At 46.4% G+C, this 19,370-nt stretch overlaps 1 protein-coding gene across 3 annotated transcripts; it reads left to right on the top strand.

The window, feature by feature from the left end:
* Window positions 1-59: 59 nt before the first annotated feature.
* On the top strand, window positions 60-18,038 carry ZDHHC1 (zDHHC palmitoyltransferase 1). Of its 3 annotated transcripts, none has more exons than XM_090149787.1 (11): window positions 60-253; window positions 1,987-2,199; window positions 3,692-3,753; window positions 4,841-4,942; window positions 5,701-5,825; window positions 6,126-6,284; window positions 9,198-9,310; window positions 12,854-12,942; window positions 14,201-14,294; window positions 14,936-15,044; window positions 15,667-18,038. In XM_090149787.1, exons 2-11 carry the CDS (start codon window positions 1,987-1,989, stop codon window positions 16,179-16,181), a joined length of 1,581 nt encoding a protein of 526 aa, XP_090005913.1. In that variant the 5' UTR covers window positions 60-253; the 3' UTR covers window positions 16,182-18,038. The 3 variants fall into 3 exon arrangements, with proteins under 3 accessions (XP_090005913.1, XP_031470997.2, XP_090005912.1); XM_031615137.2 differs by lacking the exon at window positions 3,692-3,753 and adding an exon at window positions 4,049-4,224 and having other exon boundaries at window positions 62-253; window positions 15,667-18,034; XM_090149786.1 differs by lacking the exons at window positions 60-253; window positions 3,692-3,753 and adding exons at window positions 293-1,389; window positions 4,049-4,224 and having other exon boundaries at window positions 15,667-18,035.
* Window positions 18,039-19,370: the final 1,332 nt, after the last annotated feature.

Below are 19,370 nucleotides of genomic sequence, written 5' to 3'. Positions count from 1 at the left end.
CGCTGCAACGAAACGCGCCCGATGCTTTTTGTCCCTCGCGGCGCGCCGTAGCCCGCCGTTGCCATGGCGACGGGCCCAGCGGCCTGACCCGCCGCTCTCGCTTCTCAGGGCGAGAAGCTCCGGGGCCGGGTCCGTCCCGTCCGCACGGGGCACGCGGGGCGCCCGGCTCCGTCCCGCCGCCTCCCCCGGCCCCGGGCCTCGCTGTGTGCGGACTGCACGGGGAGACCTGCGGCCTCCGAGCAGCGCTGACTGAGTAAGCCCGGAGCCGTTCGGCAGCGCGGTGCGCGCCGTGCTTTCCTGAGCGAGAAACGTGCCGGGTTTGCTGACGGGACTCAGCTGGGAGGAGGGCGCTGAGAGGCCCTGCGGAGAGATGCGGGCAGATGAGAGGTTTAACGCGAGCGGTGCCGAAGGTTAAGGAGGGGTTAATGGCTGTGCACGGCAGGGCCGAGGCCGTGGGGCGGCGCCCGGCTGCTGCGCGGGGCAGGAGATGGGCTTCGTGGGCACTGCGCTGCTTTCCGTTCGGGATGTTCTCAGGTTCTGTAGCAGTAATTTCCAGCCCTTTGCTTGCACTGATGCAAGCAGATCTTGTATCTGAATCACCCTGCTCGCTCTGATGGTTGCAGTCAGTGCTCTTTGGGATTTTCTGCCACTGGTACCGTTATCAAAATGACAGCAATGACATGAGACAGTGTCAAAATGAGATAATAATGAGCTGGAGACCTCTGCTCCTTGCCTCTCAGCATGCCCCTGTGCCCAGGGCCCTTGAGAAGCCCAGCCCTGCAGAACGGATACATTTCTTTAGCAAGGCAGGTTCTGTTCAAAGCACAGCCTGGCTCAGTGGCAAGCAGAGAGCTGCAACTAACAGTTCAACACAAACTGAATAGCATCTGTTTGTCATAGATGTTGTGCAAACACTCAGACATTCCCAGGTTATGGTTCATAACTTGTCTTTGCAATTAAATCTTGCTTTCTCGTGCTGGCAGCCCTGGTGTCGTAGGACAGCTCAGTAATCTGGCAGCTTGCTGTGTGGGTGACCTGCATACATAACTCTGTTTTGTTCTTCTAGCAACAGTTGGCCTTACAGCGGTGTTGTGTGCAATTCCTTTTTCCTCTTTTTGCTCACTTTTTGTTCAGTTTCTAGTCTTTCCACTTTGTTGCTGACAAAGGTGCCTCTGTTTCTGTGTAGTGCTGAAGCTGTGATTCCATCCCACGTGCTCCAGGAGGGCCACCTGCTTTCACTTCACTGCTCCTCACCAGCTGGAAGGAAAGCGTGGCATATCTGAGTCAGCTGGCAGCATTTAGGAGGGAGCATATAAACAGGAGGGAGAGGAAAGTAGATAGTGATAGGACAAGGGGGAATGGTTTTGAACTGAGACAGGAGAGGTTTAGGTTGGATATTAGGAGGAAATTTTTCACACAGAGGGTGGTGGGGCACTGGAACAGGTTGCACAAGGAGGTTGTGGATGTCCCATTCCTGGAGGCATTCAAGGCCAGGCTGGATGTGGTTCTGGGCAGCCTGATCTGGTGGCTGGCAACCCTGCACATAACAGGGGGTTGGAACTAGATGATCTTTGATGTCCTTTTCAACCCAGGCCATACTGTAATTCTATGATTTGTTCTGCCATTGCCCGGAACAGCTTTCTGAAATGAAGATGTTCCCAAAAAAGAGCATATCATACTCTGTCTCTGGGCTGCCCACCTATGCTCTTTTTACTTGATTTTGGTCTACATCCATTCAAACACTGTCAAAACCTTCACAAGTCTCCCTTAGCTGAAAGTTTGGCTTGTTGTTGTTTCATGCAGATATCAACGCTTGCTTTTAGAATGTGTAACTGTTTTTCCCCTTTTGTTCCTATAGATCCTCTTTGCAGAGAGAAGTCTTCCCTCAAATGCTTGTCCTGGTCTCTAACTTTGTTGGAGCATATATCCAGGACTGGGATTCAGTCAGAATTCTTTTATATCAATTTTTTCTTTTTATTTCTACAGATGAACATCTGCAACAAACCTTCTAATAAGACAGCTCCAGAGAATTTGGGTGAAGCTGATCCTAAGGTCCAACGTGCTCGAAGAAATGGCTGGAGCTGGCCTCTGCACCCTTTCCAGATCACTACCTGGCTGCTGTACCTCTTCTTTGCACTGGTTGGCTTTGGAATTCTGGTTCCTCTTCTGCCCCTCCACTGGCTGCCCGCTGGCTATATCGTATCCTTTGGTCAAGAGCAGAACAGAAGCTGTAATGAATTACCAATGGAACATTTTAAAACATGTGGTGAGCATAGGAGAAAACAGCCAGAATCTTCTTCTGAACTATAGCCATAACGTTGATTTTCTCCTGTCTCTAAGAAACACTTATTTTGGAACCATCTCTGTTCCTCCACCAAGGAAGATCATTAACATTCTACTTGTCTCTGTCATTACTCCCTTTTAAGGCTTTGCCTCCCAAGGTCTTCTATCTACATCTGCTTGTGTGTCTCTTTATGTTGTTCTACATGTGTGCAGCAGAGTTTCAGAGAGGGCATAGGAAAACTAGGGAACTGCTATTTGCAGAGTGTGAGGTTGTGCGTCTCGAGGATTACTGTCAGTAATCCCTAAGAATCAGTAGTAATCAGTAAGAAGATCCTTCAGCAGAAGCCTGTTTTACCATTCGTATTTAAAGCTTCCTTAGCAGAACCAGGTAATCAAGAAATGTTATAGACAGAATGTTGGGAAGAGTTGTGAAAAGATCTTCCTGAGGAATGCACTTATCATCATTTGTACATCTGGAATTTGTATGTCCATAGAGCTTTGATATTATTGGGATTCTGATGCTTTTGCTAATAGTTTTAATTAAACTTGTGTGATTCAGTCATCAATAACATTCAGCTTGCAGTTATTTTTCATCTACCTGTCTTACTGAAATCTTTGGTATCATCATGCCTCAAACTTTGTAAATTTGTCTGCCACATATCATCATTACTCAATCTAAAGTCATTCTAATTGAACCAACGTAACTCAAAGCTTACTGCTAGTACTGTTAGTACTAATGCCTGTTTTTTGTTGTTTTTTTTTTTCCTTACCACACTACTGTGCTTTTCATATCCTTTAATAGGATCAACGATGTGCATATCTGGTTGCGTAGCAAATAAGCAGGAAGATTAATTGTTGCATGCATGCCCATGTATTTCAGTGTATTGAGAAGCAATCTCTAGTATGCAGTGGTTTACCAGACAGATAATCATAGAATCATAGAATGGCCTGGGTTGAAAAGGACCACAGTGTTCATCTGGTTTTAACCTGCTGTGTGCAGGGTCACCAACCAGCAGACCAGGCTGCCCAGAGCCACATCCAGCCTGGCCTTGAATGCCTCCAGGGATGGGGCATCCACATAACGTTGCTGCTTTCTTTCCAAATATTGGCAGTCACTTGAGGTTTGATCAAAAGTACTTCTAAAGCTTATTTGCTCTGCCTTGTGACTGTGTTTTGTAAATAAGAATTCAAACAGGTGATGTTTTGAGATATAAATGACACGTCCTGTCAGTAAATCCTGTAGGACTGTAGTTGATAGGGGTGATCCTCTTCCTTGGGATTCTGAAAGAAGAGGAAAGCAAGGTGTTCAGTGCTAGTTCCTTGATGTGACTTTTTTTCTCTCTTTTTTGGAAGTTTGGTCTATTGAAGGGGCATGTGCACGGCCTTAACTGCCTGTTACTTTCCAAAGATTCTGTATGGACTAAGAAGCGTGAAGCTACGCCATCAGGCTGCACATAGGGTCAGTTTCTGGTAAGTAAAGGTAAACTTTAAACACTCCTGTGCAAGGGAGGACATTTCCATGAGGCAGAATAGTACTTTATGAGGAGTGTTTTTCCTGTAGATTTAATTCTCATTGAGCAGAAGATGTTAGTTACAGTGAGAAAGGTGAATTTCTCTGTTAATAAAGCTCAGATTAATGTGTTGTAATCAGTTTTATGGTAATTTATAATCCATATATTCCTTGTCTCTGTGGGCTTTGTGTATTAAAAACAATATATATACCCAAATATAAATCACTCCTACAATCCTTAACTGTGTGCTTCAGTGTCCAGGAGTGTGTTTTATCTACCATTTAGTTGTCCATCTTACTGCAGTCTCCATTGATCCTGCGGATGCAAAAGTGCGAGAGAAAAACTATCTAGGGCCTCTGGCCACCTTCAATCGTAATCAGCATGCACATGTCATTGAAAACCATCATTGCCATGTCTGTGATGTAAATGTGTAAGTATCTTCTCTTTCTACTAATCTTTCTTCTTCACCGTTGCACTTTGCCATTCGACGCTTCTTGACTGTTAGACTGTAAGATTGAAGTCAAGTTCCTGAAGCTCTTATCTCTGCAGTGCCAGTGAGTCCTCATTCCCAGCTCAGTGAGCTGGGTAGGTGTCCACTGTCAAATGTGAGCGTGGTCCTGTGTGTTACCTTATTGCTCTCATGTCGTGTGGAGAGGACTCTGCTGCTCTTTGTTATCTGGATGTTGGCATTCGATCCGAGAACAGCACGTAACTTGGATGTGTGTGCTTGTGTTTGGCTAGATGCTAATGTGGTAGGAGAAATGCCTGGAAGGTAGGTTGTAGGGTTAAGGTTTGTAGAATTGCTTAGGGTTTTAAAACAAGAAAGCAATGATCTTCGAATTAGAAATCACACAGTGCATTAAAAAAGCAAACTTTGCAGTGTTTGGGACTGTGGTCCAGCAATAGTGATTACAGCCAATATGTTTGGGAATTTAATTATTCTTGTTGTAGATATGATTGGTTCCCAGGCTCTCTGCTGCTCTACCCCCCCATACTTGTGTCCCTGATAAAGGCATGCCACTCTAACACCACCTTTTCTTTGGCAGGAGTGCCAAATCGAAGCACTGTGGATCTTGCAACAAGTGTGTGCGTGGCTTTGATCACCACTGCAAATGGCTCAACAACTGTGTGGGAGAGAGGAATTACTGGTAAGGGCTTGGCACTGTGGCAGGAGCACATTGCTAACTAAATAATAGCCCCAGAGAAGTCTGATCTGCTCTCAGCCGCACAAAACCGCTTTTCTTTTAGATCTCAGCTGAATAAAATCAGTCATGAGAAAACTAGGTGTAAAATGCAAGCACTGCTATGACATCCTCATAACCGGGGATAAAATCCCTGTGCTTAGTAGTCAAATGTCTGCGGGTAAAAACAGAAAACTTGATTGTCTTACTTGGTATTAGGAAAACATGATGGGATGTTAAGTGGGTGTCTAATGCTTGTGATAACTGGAGGGGGAATAGGTCCGTGATCATGCTGTTGTTCCCATCTCTGAATCCAAACTGCCTGCTTTGCCTGCAAGATTTGCCAGTTGGCAGCAGCACACATGCAAATCTAATCTGTGCCAGGTTTAAGGTAAAGAATAAGGAGGCTCACGCTGATTATTGCTTCTCTGCTCACTTTCCTACACTAGAGACTCACGTGGAGCAAAAAGTTGTTACTGCTGAGTGCCACGATACACGGCCTGGAGATTTTGTGCAGGGAGCTCTTTTTCTGTCACACATTTACTTGACTGCTTTCTAACTACAATTGTTTCAAGGGGGTCACAGTTACGGTATGAAACAAGGCTCTTGTCCAGCATCTCTGAAAGTGCCACAGTAATATGGGATAGCTATGTTATACATAGCTGTCTTTTGAATTGTGTCTGTGATGTTACTGAAGCCACTCAGAGTTCCCACTTCTTTGGCAGGTTCTTTTTGAACAGCGTGGTGTCTGCCATCCTGGGCCTTGGGCTTCTGCTGCTCATTGCTTTCTACGTCTTTGTTGAGTTTTTCCTTAACCCCACGATGCTTCGTTCTGACCATCACTATGAAGGTAAGAGCAGTGCATCCTGGGAGTCAGCCAGCACGTCTCGAGGACCAGTGTGAGATTGGATTCTTCCACATTCTTCTCCCATTCCTTATTCCTTCAGTTCTACAAGTGTCTGCTCAGCTGATGGAATGTTTCTTTCTTGCACCCACTAAACTGCTCTTCCTAACAGCCTTGCAGGCACAAAGTTTCTTAAGCCTCACGTGCATAACGGGCCTGCAGCCCATTTTGAGTTACAAATATTTCCAGCTGTAAAGAGACACTGCGTGGGCAGTTTACAGACCTCCTGCTGCTTTGTTTTTACAGGTCTGAAGAACCACACAGATGTCTGGTTTGTGTTTCTGCCTGCTGTTCCTGTTGAGACTCGGGCACCTGCCATTTTGTTCTCAGCTGGGACTTTCATTCTTTTGAGCCTGGTGACTGTGAGCCTGCTAGGCCACCTCTTGACCTTTCACATCTATCTTAGTAAGTATTATGTTCCTGTCATCTGCATCCCCATTTCATTTTTCTTTAGCTACTGCTCATTCTGCATTTCTCGTGTGTTCATCCATGTTACAAACTTACAAGATTATCACTGAAGAGGTAGAAAGTAGGGGGTTTTAACATTATACGTTTTGTGTCTTTGCAAAAGGTGGGTTGGAGCCAGTGAAAAGCCTTTTCCAGCCTGAGTCAGATTCCTCAGAAGCATTTTTAAATCATCATCTCAGAAATGTCTAGTAAGGCCACCACCTGTCAATACAATTTCCTTCATTCAGGGCTGAATCTTAGAAAGCATACAAAACTTTAGAATCCAGATAAACTTAGAGTTCACTTGTTGAACTTCATCAGTAGCCATTTCCAGAATGTGGTGTTTGGACATTTGCAAGTAAGTCTTGAAGGTTAAATGATGGCATCTTAAATGGAAGAAATAAAAGAAGAATTGTAACTAAACTGTTCCTGGCTAATATAATAGTAAGAGACTTTATCTAAAAATGCATATCATTTTATATAGTCCATAAGAAGCTTATGTGGGTCACATTTCCTGTGGTTATAGGTTGATAGAACATCCCAGCTGGTTCTGTGTAATGCTAGTTTGGTGCTGTAGGGCTCACCAGCTGAAACACAGCATGATGTGAGCAAGGTGCACTCACATGTGCAGTGCCATTCTCTAGAACCAGTGCTTCTGTGACGTAAGAGATCCTGTTCCTCTGGTCTCATTTTCTGGTGAGAAGCCCAACTCCCAGATCAGATCCCATTATGGAAGTTGTACTGTGTTGACGCAATGACTTGTGGGACTCAGAGGGAGAAGCTTTCAGAAGGGCTCCTCATAACGTCTCCTATTTGTCTCAAAAGGGACAGTTTTTGTCTGGAAGTGCAAATGGTTCATCTAATACCTTTTTCATTGTCTGGAGTGGAGCCTGTGCTATTTGCGTTCTAAAAGTCATGATGAGAGAAGATCTTGCAGTAGTCAGTGGGGTCAAAACTAGGGAAGGAGGGATGTGCTGGAAGAGAGGTGGAGGTGCTGCTTACAGGTGGATTGTTAGGTTGTCTGTAACAGTGAGACAGAAGCCAACACAAACAAGGTCAGCACAAACCAGTGCAGTTCCAGATGTGGGTCACAGTCCGTGATTTTGTTTTCTTGGTGTAATTACAAGTTGACTTTTATCTGGTTAGTGGTGATGCCTGGAGATCTTAAAGGTTGATCTACCACTACAGAAAGACTAAAAAGCATCACAGTGCTGGTGCAACTCCAGGAACGTTTCCTTTGGCTGAAAAAGACAGCATTATTCTGTGCAGCACTGGACAGCACGTTATCTTGTCTACCCACGCGGCTTCCACAAGAGGGTGCTCCTTCCTTGGGATAACGATGCTCTTTCTCTTGTCAAACAGCGATGTTCTGTGTGACCAAAACCCAGTTCTGTGTGTAGAACCCGGTTCTACTCTGGGCTTTTTTATTGTTGTCTAGATGTGAATTATTTGTCCTCCTTCAGAACCAATTTGAAGGCAAATTAACTTTTAGTTTTGACCCAATTTAATGTGATCTTTTCAGAATGACTGTCCTGGCTTTAATTACTTGCTGATGTCACAGTAGGTTATTCTCAAAGCAGTTGATCCGTGTGATCACAATTACATCTTGATTGAGATGCAGTTGTAGAGGCACTCAGTGAAGCATGGCACATCGGAAGCTTGGAGAGAGGTGTTTGGTTTTCTTTTTAATTATGTGCTGCAGTGCTGTCTGCCAAATGCAGTGCTTTTGACTAAATAACCTTTTAAAAATATTGCAAAATTTGTTCTGCTAAGTATTCAGAAACCTATGTATTCTAACCCAAGAATGGTTTGTAACCATGTTCTGCTTATTAAATAATGCATACAGATACAATTCTACTAGCATTTGCCAGCACTCTGCACCTTCCTCATTAAATGCATTCTCTGATCACTTGGCTGCAGACTTGCATTTGTTTTTATGGTCTGACTTCCTGGCCAAATGCATCTTGGATTCTTTTTTCTTCGTAAGACCATTGCTTGCCTCTGCTCTCCCCCACTTCCCTGCAGCGTAGCTGTGTGTCTATGGCATGATTCTGAGGGATAAGATTCTAGTGGAACAAATTAACTCAGGCACAACAGAGATTTTAGTCTAGATGTTCCACATCCTGAGCGTCTGATTTAACTACCTGCTACTGTAAACAGGAACAATGCTTCCAGACTGCAGTCAGAAACTGCAGCATCCATTTCTGGCTTCTGTGTTCTAAAAATACTACAACATCATGAGGAGAGGAACGCCTTAGTTTAGAATCCCTGTAATGTTTGGAGTCTCTTGAGGAAAGCAAGCTGCTCAGAAATGTCAGATGCTTTTGCTCATTCATGGAAGCAGACGTGTTTGTGTCTGCAGGATGTTAAGAGCACATAAACTCAGGCACATATAAACTTTGAGCGCGTCTGTTTGGCACAAGATGAATGGGCATCCTGTGCTCACTGTTTTGGACATTAATTGTCTCAGCCTTCCTTCTGGGTTGCACCAACCTGCTGGCTTTCTTTTCTACATTTAGTATTACGTATCTTTTGACTGCTCATTATGCAACACAGATCTTTCAAGTATCACATACGAATAATGGATATGCTCTGAAATGAGCTGAACGAATTTCTGCCACACAAAAGGCAGGACCACGTATATGTGAGACATTTAACTGAGCACTGTGACAATGAGAAAGTGCTGTGATGATAACGATAAAGGATACAGTAAGATAAGCAGTGCAAAGGTGCTTTTGGCTTGGAGTATCAGTTTTCTCATGTTTATAGTTGCCATTGAAACGAGGAGTTTTTCAGGCTGTTTGTGAGCTGTCAGTGCAGTTGGGAGTGGCCTTTCACACACTGACAGCTGTTCTCTTTCTTTCCTCCCAGTGTGGAACAAACTGAGTACATATGAGTACATCCTGCAGCAGCGTGCCCAGCAAGAGGCCAAAGAAGCAGACAAGCAGCCGGATCCTTGTCCCTCCCAGGTGATACCCAGTCAGGTACTTGCTGCACTTGTGAACCATTTCCCATAGAACAACCTCACTCATCGGCTGTGTAGAGCTTGCTTCAGTTTTGTATGCTTCAAATTGTAGAGGCAGCTGCTCCATATAGGACTTTGGAGGCACCTTTGAGGAGCAAAGATGTGAGTAGGATGTGAGAGAGCCTACGGTCTGTAACTTGATGAGCGCTTCAGGCATTAGCAAGTACTGCTTTCAAACAAATCAATCCCACCCACTCTCTTCTTCCACCACTTGTTCTGGGCCCTGGACTATCTGTACTCCTTTGCCAGCGCAGCTGTTTGTTACAGTCATGCAGTGAACAGGGTGGGGGAACTCATCTGGGTAAGAAGAAACTATTAAAAAAAAATAGTTGAGGTAGTGTTTAGCTGGGCCAGCTCACTCCCATTTGGTTCACAAAGCAGTCACATAACTGCTTGTGTCAGCATGAAAGAGGATGACTGAAGAGTGGGAAGGTCCCATCTCTGGAAAGGACAGGACCATCTGTTTCGGTGGCAGCGTGCATTTTGCTGGTCTGTGTGCATGGTGTTGTAGGTCAGGACTGAAAATGAGACAGATTCCAAGGCAGGAGAAACTCCAGGTTAATCATCAGGCAACTAGTATGGGCTAGTTTCACTATCTGGAAAAAGAAAAGAGCACCAATCCTGTTCAGAAACGACCCTGTGAGCTTTGTTTTCTTTTGGTATGAGTCTACACAGTGCTGAGGTCCTTGTGATTACCACCATGCTGATCTGTATTGCTGCAAAAGACTCCTCAGTCCTGCTGCACTGTGCAGTGGAATACATAAAACTGATACTCTCACGGAAAGGTTTGGTGTAATTTATTTTGCTGCAAGACAGCTTTGTCACTGGAGTGCTCAGAATTTGACTGAACAACGTTTGTATTGGTTTGAATGGGGGAGTTGACTAGAAACTTCCAGAAGTTCCTCCTAGTCTAAATTATTCTGGGATTCTGCAAGCCCACGTAACGCTATCTAGCTTTATGAGTTGAGTGAATTGCCTTCTATGTAACTGGTTTTATATTTCATAAGAAACTAATTAAATCCAAGCTTCATCCACATCTTCTGTGAGTTGATCCTGGGGTCTCTCTGGACTCATTAATGGCTTTTCCCTATCAAAGGATGAGGGAAAGTGAGCTAATTCCCTTTCTGTGCAATGTGGAGACCTCAGCTTTTCATACACATTTTTTGTTCCCTGTTGGGAAATCTGAACTTTCAGTTTGAAGGGAGGTTTCCATAACAGCAAGGATGTTTGGCACTTTGTCTTATACAACTTTGCCTACCATGACCATTAAAGCAATAATGAAACATTAGCACTAATGATTTCCTGGTTATCAGATTTTAATCTCTCCTGAAAATATACCTGAGGAAGGTGAGCTGTGTGTGCCTATGTTTGGGATGTGGCTGTTCAGCTGTGTTCTCCTGTCTGCACAGCAGCTTGTCTAGAAGTGTGTGAGTATGGTTCATTTGAGGCTTGCAGCAGTGGGGTGAAAAGGAGCTCTGTTTCCCTGCTGCAGACAGTACCTTGGGGAGCAGTGGGGACTGGAAGATGCCCAGTAACATTGTTAAGAATACTGTTAACCCCCCAGACTTTCCTTGTTCCTCACATAGCAACCAGAGATAAACACAAACAAATACATGGAGTAGGAGTACACCAAGTGACTCGCCTTTTGTAAGCTGTGTTGACTACAGCCTTCTAGCTTGAACAAAGAGGCCCTTTGTAACTGATCCAAGATCTTGCAAGCATCAAATAGAAATTGTGTTCTTCCCACCTTTGTCTTAACTGTTCATTTACTACAGAGAGTAAGAGATGCTTTTCCCACTTTGCTGAAGCCTTCTTCAAGTCTGCATGCTGGTTCAGCCTTTGGCTATGTTCAGACTAAAGGATTACAGGAGACCTGAGTGTGGCCAGCAGTCATGAGGTGGCAGTGAGCTTTGGGAGCTGGGATTTCAGTGGGGTTAGCAGATGGTTTTCAGGAGGACTAGGAGCTGAATCTGAGTGAGCTGATGGGGAGGGGCAGTTCCATCAGGCTGGCAGCTGCCCAGTTGTGTGGGAGCTGAGGGATGCAGGGGCTCTGTGCTGTGCTTTCATCATGCAGAGAGAATGCTGCATTTTCTACTCATCAAGTCTTCTTCCATTTGTTCCTGCTTGTCAGCTCTGATGGGTTGTGTTCTCTGTGCAGCTGCTTTGGTTATACATAATTTAAAAGGCCAAAATGTACAAAATGGATTTTTAAAAGGCTCTTCTCTTGCCTACTTGGAAAGCATTGCTTGTGGTATCCTCAAGATGCATTTTGTTAACCTTCTTTGAAATACCAGGCCTGCAGTCCTGCTTGCTTGCTGTGGATATCAAATCCTGGTGATTTTCCCTTGCTGTGCACAGTTTCACAAGAATATCTCCTGCTACAGCTATTTCAGCATGCTGTGCAGGGAATACCTGCATCTCCCCCTGCTTACAGTGACACGAGGCTGTGGCTGATCTCCTTCATTTGTGACTCAGGTGCATGAGGTTGGTGTGTCAGCGTTAGCAATTTGGTCTCCAAGGAGCTCTGAGGAACGACTCATGTACACCTGGTGCTCAGGCAATGACAACTGATGATCTGAGTTACAAATTCATTGTGAAATATCTGCAGATCATTAATCCTGCACTGGGATGAACTCTGCTTTTCTTAGTGAGCCCCCAACAGTATAATTCTCAGACCCCAAAATTCTAATGTTTAAGGTTGCTGAACCAATTCCCTTCAATTTGATGCCAGCACCTATAAAACAATTGCAAATTTCTTTCTACATTTGCAAAACCAATTAAAGAAAGAGCACTTTACAAAATGTAACAAGCCTGAACTCTTTCCAGCTTGGCAGCTCTCTTATCTACAATTACATGAGTACAGGGACTCCAGATCTCCGTGCCAAGGTTTTTGAGAGCAACTAGTAATTTGGGAAGTCTCTCTGCTGGCACAGGAAGAAGAGAGACCAAAGATGAGCAGTGCAGCGTGCTGGCTGTGTTGCTGGGGATGTTGTCCCCAGTGCCCTCTGGCAGCATTGACAATATGTGTCAGAGGCTTTGTACTCCCTTTCTATCTTGTAATTTCTTCTGGACTCCGTGTAACATTGAGGGTTTTCGCATGTTGGTTTATCAGCCCATAACTCAAGATTACAGGAGTCTTCTGCAGCTCTTTGCAGTTGGCTTTCATATTTACTGCCTTACATGAGGCAGTATCATCACAGATCCATCACTTGGTCTTCCAGCCACCCCAACTGCGTGCTTTGGGGGAGAACCAGGAGCCCTTTTCTCTAATTTGGATACTTCATTTGGGGGGCTTCTTTGTTAAGCCTTCTCTTATGCTTATAAGAGTATGCAAGTTGAAAATAGTAGTGCCACATCCTTTGCTGAGTTTCAGCTGCGGTAGCTCTAATGACAAAATGCTTGGTGTATGGGAGGCAGAAAACACCTGTGTAGTGAAAATCCTTCTCCCCTGTGTGTCCCTCTTGTTCTGAAAATGTGAATTCTTTCTGTTTGGTCGTTTCAGGAAGCAGATTTACTTTCAACTACTAACCCTGGCCATACAAACCCTGGTGTTCAAGTAGAGGACTTCTCAGCAGCCAATTCAGAAAAATGGTGAGTCTCCCAGAGATGTGTGTGCTGAATGGGAAATCATCCCTAAAGTCTAAAGAGCAGAAGGAGCGCCAGTGTTTCAACCAAGACATGCTGAATTCATTGAGTTTCAGGAGGGCAAATACATGCAGGAGTACTTAACCTCCCTTCCTTTAGGACAATAACTTTCCTGGAACTAGAGTTTTACAATAAAATTACTTTAAAGCTGCCTGAAATAGATCTGGGAGCTCCACTTGAGCTTGCTACAGTGTGATTGAAGGTGGTGGTCTGCTTTGTGAGCAACTGAAATGAGGAAGCCTGCTAACTTTGTGATTTAGGCTTTGTGAGCTCTGGAGTAGCAAGTCATACTGAGTGAGTATCTGAGGTTGTCTTGGAATTAAACTGAATGCTCTGCTGCTGGGGCTTTGAGAGGTGATTGTACGTAGCTCATTGTACCTTGTGTATGCTCACATCCATAACAAGGCTGAGGCTCTTAGCAAGAGGGCTAACTGAAAGATGAAGTCTACAGGGTAGAAAGGGATTCCACTAAAATGTACTCTGACCCTGTGCATTTTTGCTGCCATGTTTCAGTTCATCAGCTGGTCAAGTGATATGCCCAGTGTAATGTCCTAGCCTGTTTTTGTGTCAGAAAATCCAGCCTTAGCCTGTTTTCAGACTCCCTGGAGTTTTTTTTTCTCAAGTAAATTAAAAGGAATCAGGCTGAAAAAACATTTCAGGCAGTGTTTGTGCCCATTTAGTACCCCCACATTTGAATCTCTCTTCTCAGGCCATAAGGTTTTTCTCTCAAAATCAAGTTTCAGCTCTATGTGGAAGCCAAGTGATGGTGCAGAGTACTGATTATATCCACTGCTAAGAGCCACTATATCACAAAAAAGGGTTTCTTCTGTTGCCAGCTTAAACTGTGGGTTTTGTCCCACAGTTCCTGTATTGAGCTCATTATCATTATAAGATTTCAGGCTGTCAGGAGATGTGAATCACAATATGAATCAGTGTAGTTTATGACATGAGGTGAGCAGTCACTGGAAAACAGTGTCCTTGTCTTTTAATTAAGCCTTGCCTATTAACTCATGTCCTTGGGAAAGGGAGAGGAAACTCTTGGTGTTTTGTGCACAGCTGCAAGAACAGCGATTCTGCAGTCATGCAAGATGTGCAGTGCAAAGCAAGGGCTGCCTTAGCCTGATTGAAGCTGGCTCTGTGCAAGAAAGGTGGACATCACAGTTGAGCAGTGTCTGAGAGAAGCTTCTGATGTATCTGTATTTAGCTTTTCAAAGCTCTATGTCCACACCAACGAAGCTGATCCTGAATGCAGCTCCTCTCCTGACCTCCCATCTCTTCACTTTGCGGCCCCTTTGCAGGTAAGCAGGAGTCCTGCTGTGTGCTCTGCTCTCTGATGGTGATCCAACAGGCTGCATGAGGACAAACTTGCTCTGATGCAAACTGTGCTCACCTCATGCTGTCCTCAGTGTGTGTGCAGGGATGACTGTGCCCTATGACCATTGCATCCGGACAGTGCTCTCCTGCCTCAGCTCCCACATGTGAGCAGATGCATTCTGCTCTTGCTTCACAGACTTGCAGCTGAGTTGTAACACATGGAGCCTGCACAATATCTCTCTGTTTTAGTGCTGTTCAGTGACTGCACACACCTGTGTGTGCTTCTGTAGAGCAAAATCCAACAACTTAGCATTCAAATATGGAGGTTGAAACGTTTGCCCAGGGGAATAAGGTGTGTGTGGGTGTGAAGCTTTCATGCATGAAATAGCTGCCCAAAGGGATGTTTTCTGCTTTTCTAAATTCATTTACTTGCACCCAGATGCTTTCCCCACTTCCTCTGGTCACTGATAGTGGTGCTCTCTTTTCCTCTAAGCTCATTAATCAATTTTGTCATCCAGATGATAAGAAAAAAATCCTTCTCTACTATATTTGAATCTTGGACAAGGGATATCTCTCTCTTGGTATGTCATGTGCTGTGTGACTTTCTGGCTTCTTGCTTTCACAGAGACAGAAAAAAAGGAGGAAGAAGATGTTAAGGACTTCTTCCTCAGTGATGGAGAGCAGATCTAAACCACACACTGGAACTTGGGCTTCTTTTCCAGGTCCCCAGTCAGGTGAGTGTGCATCACTCAGCTTCTTTGCTTAATAACTCTTCAGTTCACTGAAATGTGAAGGAATTAATACAAACTTGCTTTTAGAAAGTGGCAACAAGAAGAAAAAAAAAAAAAGCAAAGAATGGAAACTCCCTGGAGAAGAGCAGATATAAACTTTATTTGGAAGCATCTGTGTTGTGCAGATTTAATGGGGTTGTGATGCCAGCTTTTCCTTGCTCTGTATTAGGATTACAGCTTTAAACATGCTATTTCTTGGAACAATTAATTCTAAGGTAGCTGAGAAGAAGGGCTCTTCTTGCTCCCAATCATCCTACTCAAGGTGTTATTGCAGTAGCACAATTAAACAGAAATAGTGCTCATTTCAGTTCTGTTTTCCTGAGGAGGAAGGCACAGCAAGAACCATTGTGGTGGCAGCTGTACCATGGACTGCTTTCATTTTTAAAGGAGAAATTGGTCAGATGACTAAGAGGGAAAAGTAGATCTTCATAAACAACGTTAGGCTGCTTAAGCACTGAGGGCAGTTGTTCCCAGCTAATGGATCGGCCATGTCAGAGCTGACATCTGTATGGCTGACAGATCTTTCTCTCCTTGACCTTCCTTGTCTCTTTCATTCCATCTCCAGAGTTTCCAGCCACAACTGCTGCCACCTCCTCCTCCCACAGCCCTCTCCTCCTTGTGCCCACCATTCCCCTGCCTGCTGCAGTGCAGGCAGCAGCACCCCCAGCTGACTATCACTCCGAGTCTGCTGAGTCCATGGATGAGATTCCTGTGGCTCAGACTCACCTCGGCAGCACAGCCCTTCACAACCCTTGTAAGAACAGCTCAAGCAGTGCTCGACGCTGTCCCATGTCCATACCTGATCCCAAACATTGCAAGGGGAAGAGTCTGTATTCTGGGCACAAGGTGAAAAGGAAAAGCTGCCAGCGAGACAGACATGTGGAACGAGATCTGGAACTTTTTTCTAAGACTCCTGCTGTGTTTGTAAGTAGGAGCAGTGGAGAACCTCATGTCTCTCAGCCCCGGGCTGGTGGGAGCACATCTGAACCACAGCACAGAAAATGCACCAGCAAACAGCATCTGGGCAGGCATGATCCATGCCTAAAGGACACAAGGACAAACACCACAGTGCCCAAGTGACCATCCTTCCAAAGCCACAGCCTTTGGGGATGAAGCAAGGTGTTCTATTCGTGTGTTTCTGTTCAAAGGTTTTGCTCCAGCAATTCATTCTCTGGTGACAGCAGCATCCCTGTGTGTGATGCTGTCCAACTTTCAGCATGCTTAGCTGAAAGGCAGCAAAAGCCCTACTGCATCATATTCTTCTGCATTTCCTTCGTCTCTCAGGACAAGGGGAAATGGCCTTAAGTTGTGCCAGGCTAAGTTTAGGTTGGATATCAGGAAAAGCTTCTTTACAGAAAGGGTTGTTAAGCACTGGAATGGGCTGCCCAGGGAGGTGGTTGAGTCACCATCCCTGGATGTGTTTAAAAAGCATTTGGATGTGGTGCTCAGGGACGTGACTTGGAGGAGGGTTGTTAGGGCAGTTTGGTTGGGTTGTGGTTGAACTCGATGATCTTTAAGGTCTTTCCAACCTGAGCAGTTCTACGATTATGGCTGCTGCCTTCTGAGCTAGGACTGCCCCAAGTCTAGTTCCACTCTCTTTGTCAAGGGGAACGGGTTTTGCAGATAGAGAAGTGCCCAGGGCTGCTTGAGGTGGGCACTTTGACGTGTTGCCAGAGGGAACTAAAACAGAGTATTCTCCATAGGAAAGGGCTGTGTGCTCCTGACGCTCTGCAGTTAAATACTGCAGTAAGTTTAATGCTGTAGGATAAAACCAGGCTGCACCTCCACTCTCTGATACCCTGATTTTCCACCTGCCCCCACCCAGGCTTTGGATCGTGCCAGGGCGCCTCAGCTGGTAGTCAGGGAGTGACCTGAGGATTGTTCTGTCCTGTACCACTTTTCACTGTGCACCTTCAAGCCAAGTCCACCAGCATATACTTTAAAGCAGTGTAAAGATGCTCAACTGCATCTTTCCAGCAGCCTGCAGCGTCCCACAGTGCAGCTTTCTCATCAGAAACTTCTGAGGATGCTGCAGGTCTCAAAAGCTTTTCATTTCCTGGGCTTGCCAAGTCAGTATTAATCTACAGCCCGAGCTGCATGTTCTGTATTGCAAAAAATCCTGCACCTGACGCCAGGCCACAGAGCCAGTGCCTGAAGCCACTCCATGGTGGTGGTGAGAACAGAGGGTGATGTGGGCTGCAAAGCCTGTGCTGCTCTGTGGGGAGCATGCCTTGCTTTCCATTCCTGACACTGGGGCCTGAGCTGCCAAAGAGCCCAGATCTGCCTAGCAGCCAGCTCCCTTAGAGCCCAGGATAGCAGTGGAGCAGCCTGCTGGACCTCACCAGCAGCACTGTGTGCCTGCCATCGTTCCTCACCTGACAGCTGCACGGCCTCTGTGGCCACCACCCTCAGCTGTGGTTGCCACCTTGGCTGTTTGCACCATGTCTAACAGCCCCTGCCTGGGTGTGATGGGGAGGGCTGCATGCCCTGAGTGCCAGCAGCTGGCCTGGTTCCCTCGGAAAGGCAGGGCACAGGGGATGTCTGAGCATCCAGCTGCTTTCTGTAGAGCACATCTTGTTCCAGGGCCATCTCTGGGCTCTGTGACCAGGAGTTTATTGTACAGGAGGGACAGAGAGCTGAGCTGTCCTGCTAAACATCTCCATGGGGTGGAGAATGACCCCTGAGAAGTGTCCTGTGTGCTTGGATGGGCTGGATCCCTCCCTGCTGTTTCTCCCTGTTTGCTGCTATCCAAGAGAGCTGCAGCCTGCAGTAGGCGGCCTTTTGAGGCCAGCTGTCCCATTACTCACAAAGCATTGGACATCCATCTCCAGCAGGTGCCCCTGAGTAGGTCTGTGTTCTCTTACCCTTTGCCCATGCAGAACCAGCCCCAAAGTTATGTATGGAGCTCTTTATTAGCTCTGTCCACAATAAAGTTTTCTATGCCCTTTGCTAAATAGTTTCTTCTTTATTTCTTCTGGCAGCCATTCGTTTAGCCGCCCTGTTGGTGATGCCCAGCTCTGCCATCCAGCACTGTGCCCCATCAGGCTTTGCCCTTTGGGTGTGGATGGCTCTGTGTGCTTTCAGAAGGGCTGCATTTGGGAAGCCCATGGGGTTTTTTGGGGGCCCAGTGCTGCAATCTGTGGGGATAGCCATGTGCCAGCAGGATGGGCTCCCAGTGCTGCGTATGGGCTCTGCTCTGCACATGGCAGGACTTTGTGTGCACGAGTGGTGTCTGACTTGGGTGTGTTAGGTATTAAGAATGCATACTGTGCATCCAGGAATGGAAATGGTGATGCTGCGATGTCCTCAGCTCCCAGGAGAGCTGCTGTGCCCCAGGAGAACCTCCTGAAGTGCCGCTCAGCATCTGACCTGCCTCCCACAGCAGGCTGTCCCAGCAGCAGGACGCGGTGCCCCAGGCTGCCCAGCTCCAGCAGGAGACACTGCAGCTTTTTAGAAGGAATGAGCGGCACATCCTCAGGATGCTGACAGCTTTCTGGAGCCCTTCCCAGCGCTGGGTTATAAATCACAGCCCCATCCACCCCTTTGCTTTCATCATGCGGTGTCTTCTCTTTGAAGTCAGGGTGACCTTCCTTTGGGAAATGCCTTTGATGTGACCGTGCTGGGAGGACCCTGAGTGAGAGAGGAGGACAGAGCTGTGACCCCTCTGCCCCAAACCTCACGTCGTGGGGCTGGGCACGCCTGCACACCCCATGTGCTGTCAGACACAGCTAAGCCCCGCTAATGCCTTCTGGACGAGCTGTCTCCAGGGTTACCATATACATATTGCACAACCTCTGAAACACTTCCCTCTGTTTTGTAGCAACTTGCTCTATAGGAGCGGCGTTCCCACGTAACCTCATCCCACCCCGGTGCTCCCTGGTGGGCCAAGATAACTGGCAGTGCCCACGGGAGGAGGATGGGGTGCAGAGGGTGCGTGTCCCAGCTTGGGGTGCGCTCTGAGCTCAGCATCCCGTGGGTGACCCCAGTGTGGGATCCACGCCTGGCACAGACCGGGATGAGCATTGGACCAGCGCTGCTCCTCGGGTGCTGGGAACACCCCGATCCCTTCTGGAAACCATCAAAAGGGGAAAGTCCCTGGGGTCTGGGCACTGAGCCATGGCCATGCTCGGCCTGTGGGACCTCCTGCTTGGCTCCAGCCTGAACCCCGGCTTCCTCCTGGCCTTCCTTTTCCGGGCTGCGTGAGGAGCTGCAGGAGCCAACCCAGGACCCGGCTTTGACGCGCTCCGTCCCAACAGGGCTGTCATAGTG

This window comes from Phasianus colchicus, chromosome 13 (genome assembly GCF_987193195.1).
Source record: "Phasianus colchicus chromosome 13, bPhaCol1.hap1.1, whole genome shotgun sequence".
NCBI lineage: Eukaryota > Metazoa > Chordata > Aves > Galliformes > Phasianidae > Phasianus > Phasianus colchicus.
The sequence above is the reverse complement of the archived record's forward strand: the minus strand, read 5'-3'. Positions and strand labels throughout refer to the sequence as shown.

What these genes read in the sequence shown, in the direction of transcription:
- ZDHHC1 (XM_090149786.1), top strand. Translation starts at nt 1,987, where the DNA reads ATGAACATCTGCAACAAACCTTCTAATAAGACAGCTCCAGAGAATTTG. An exon ending in TTCTGACCATCACTATGAAG is followed by an intron (nt 5,826 to 6,125) that starts GTAAGAGCAGTG and finishes TTGTTTTTACAG; the next exon opens with GTCTGAAGAACCACACAGAT. An exon ending in GACCTTTCACATCTATCTTA is followed by an intron (nt 6,285 to 9,197) that starts GTAAGTATTATG and finishes CTTTCCTCCCAG; the next exon opens with TGTGGAACAAACTGAGTACA.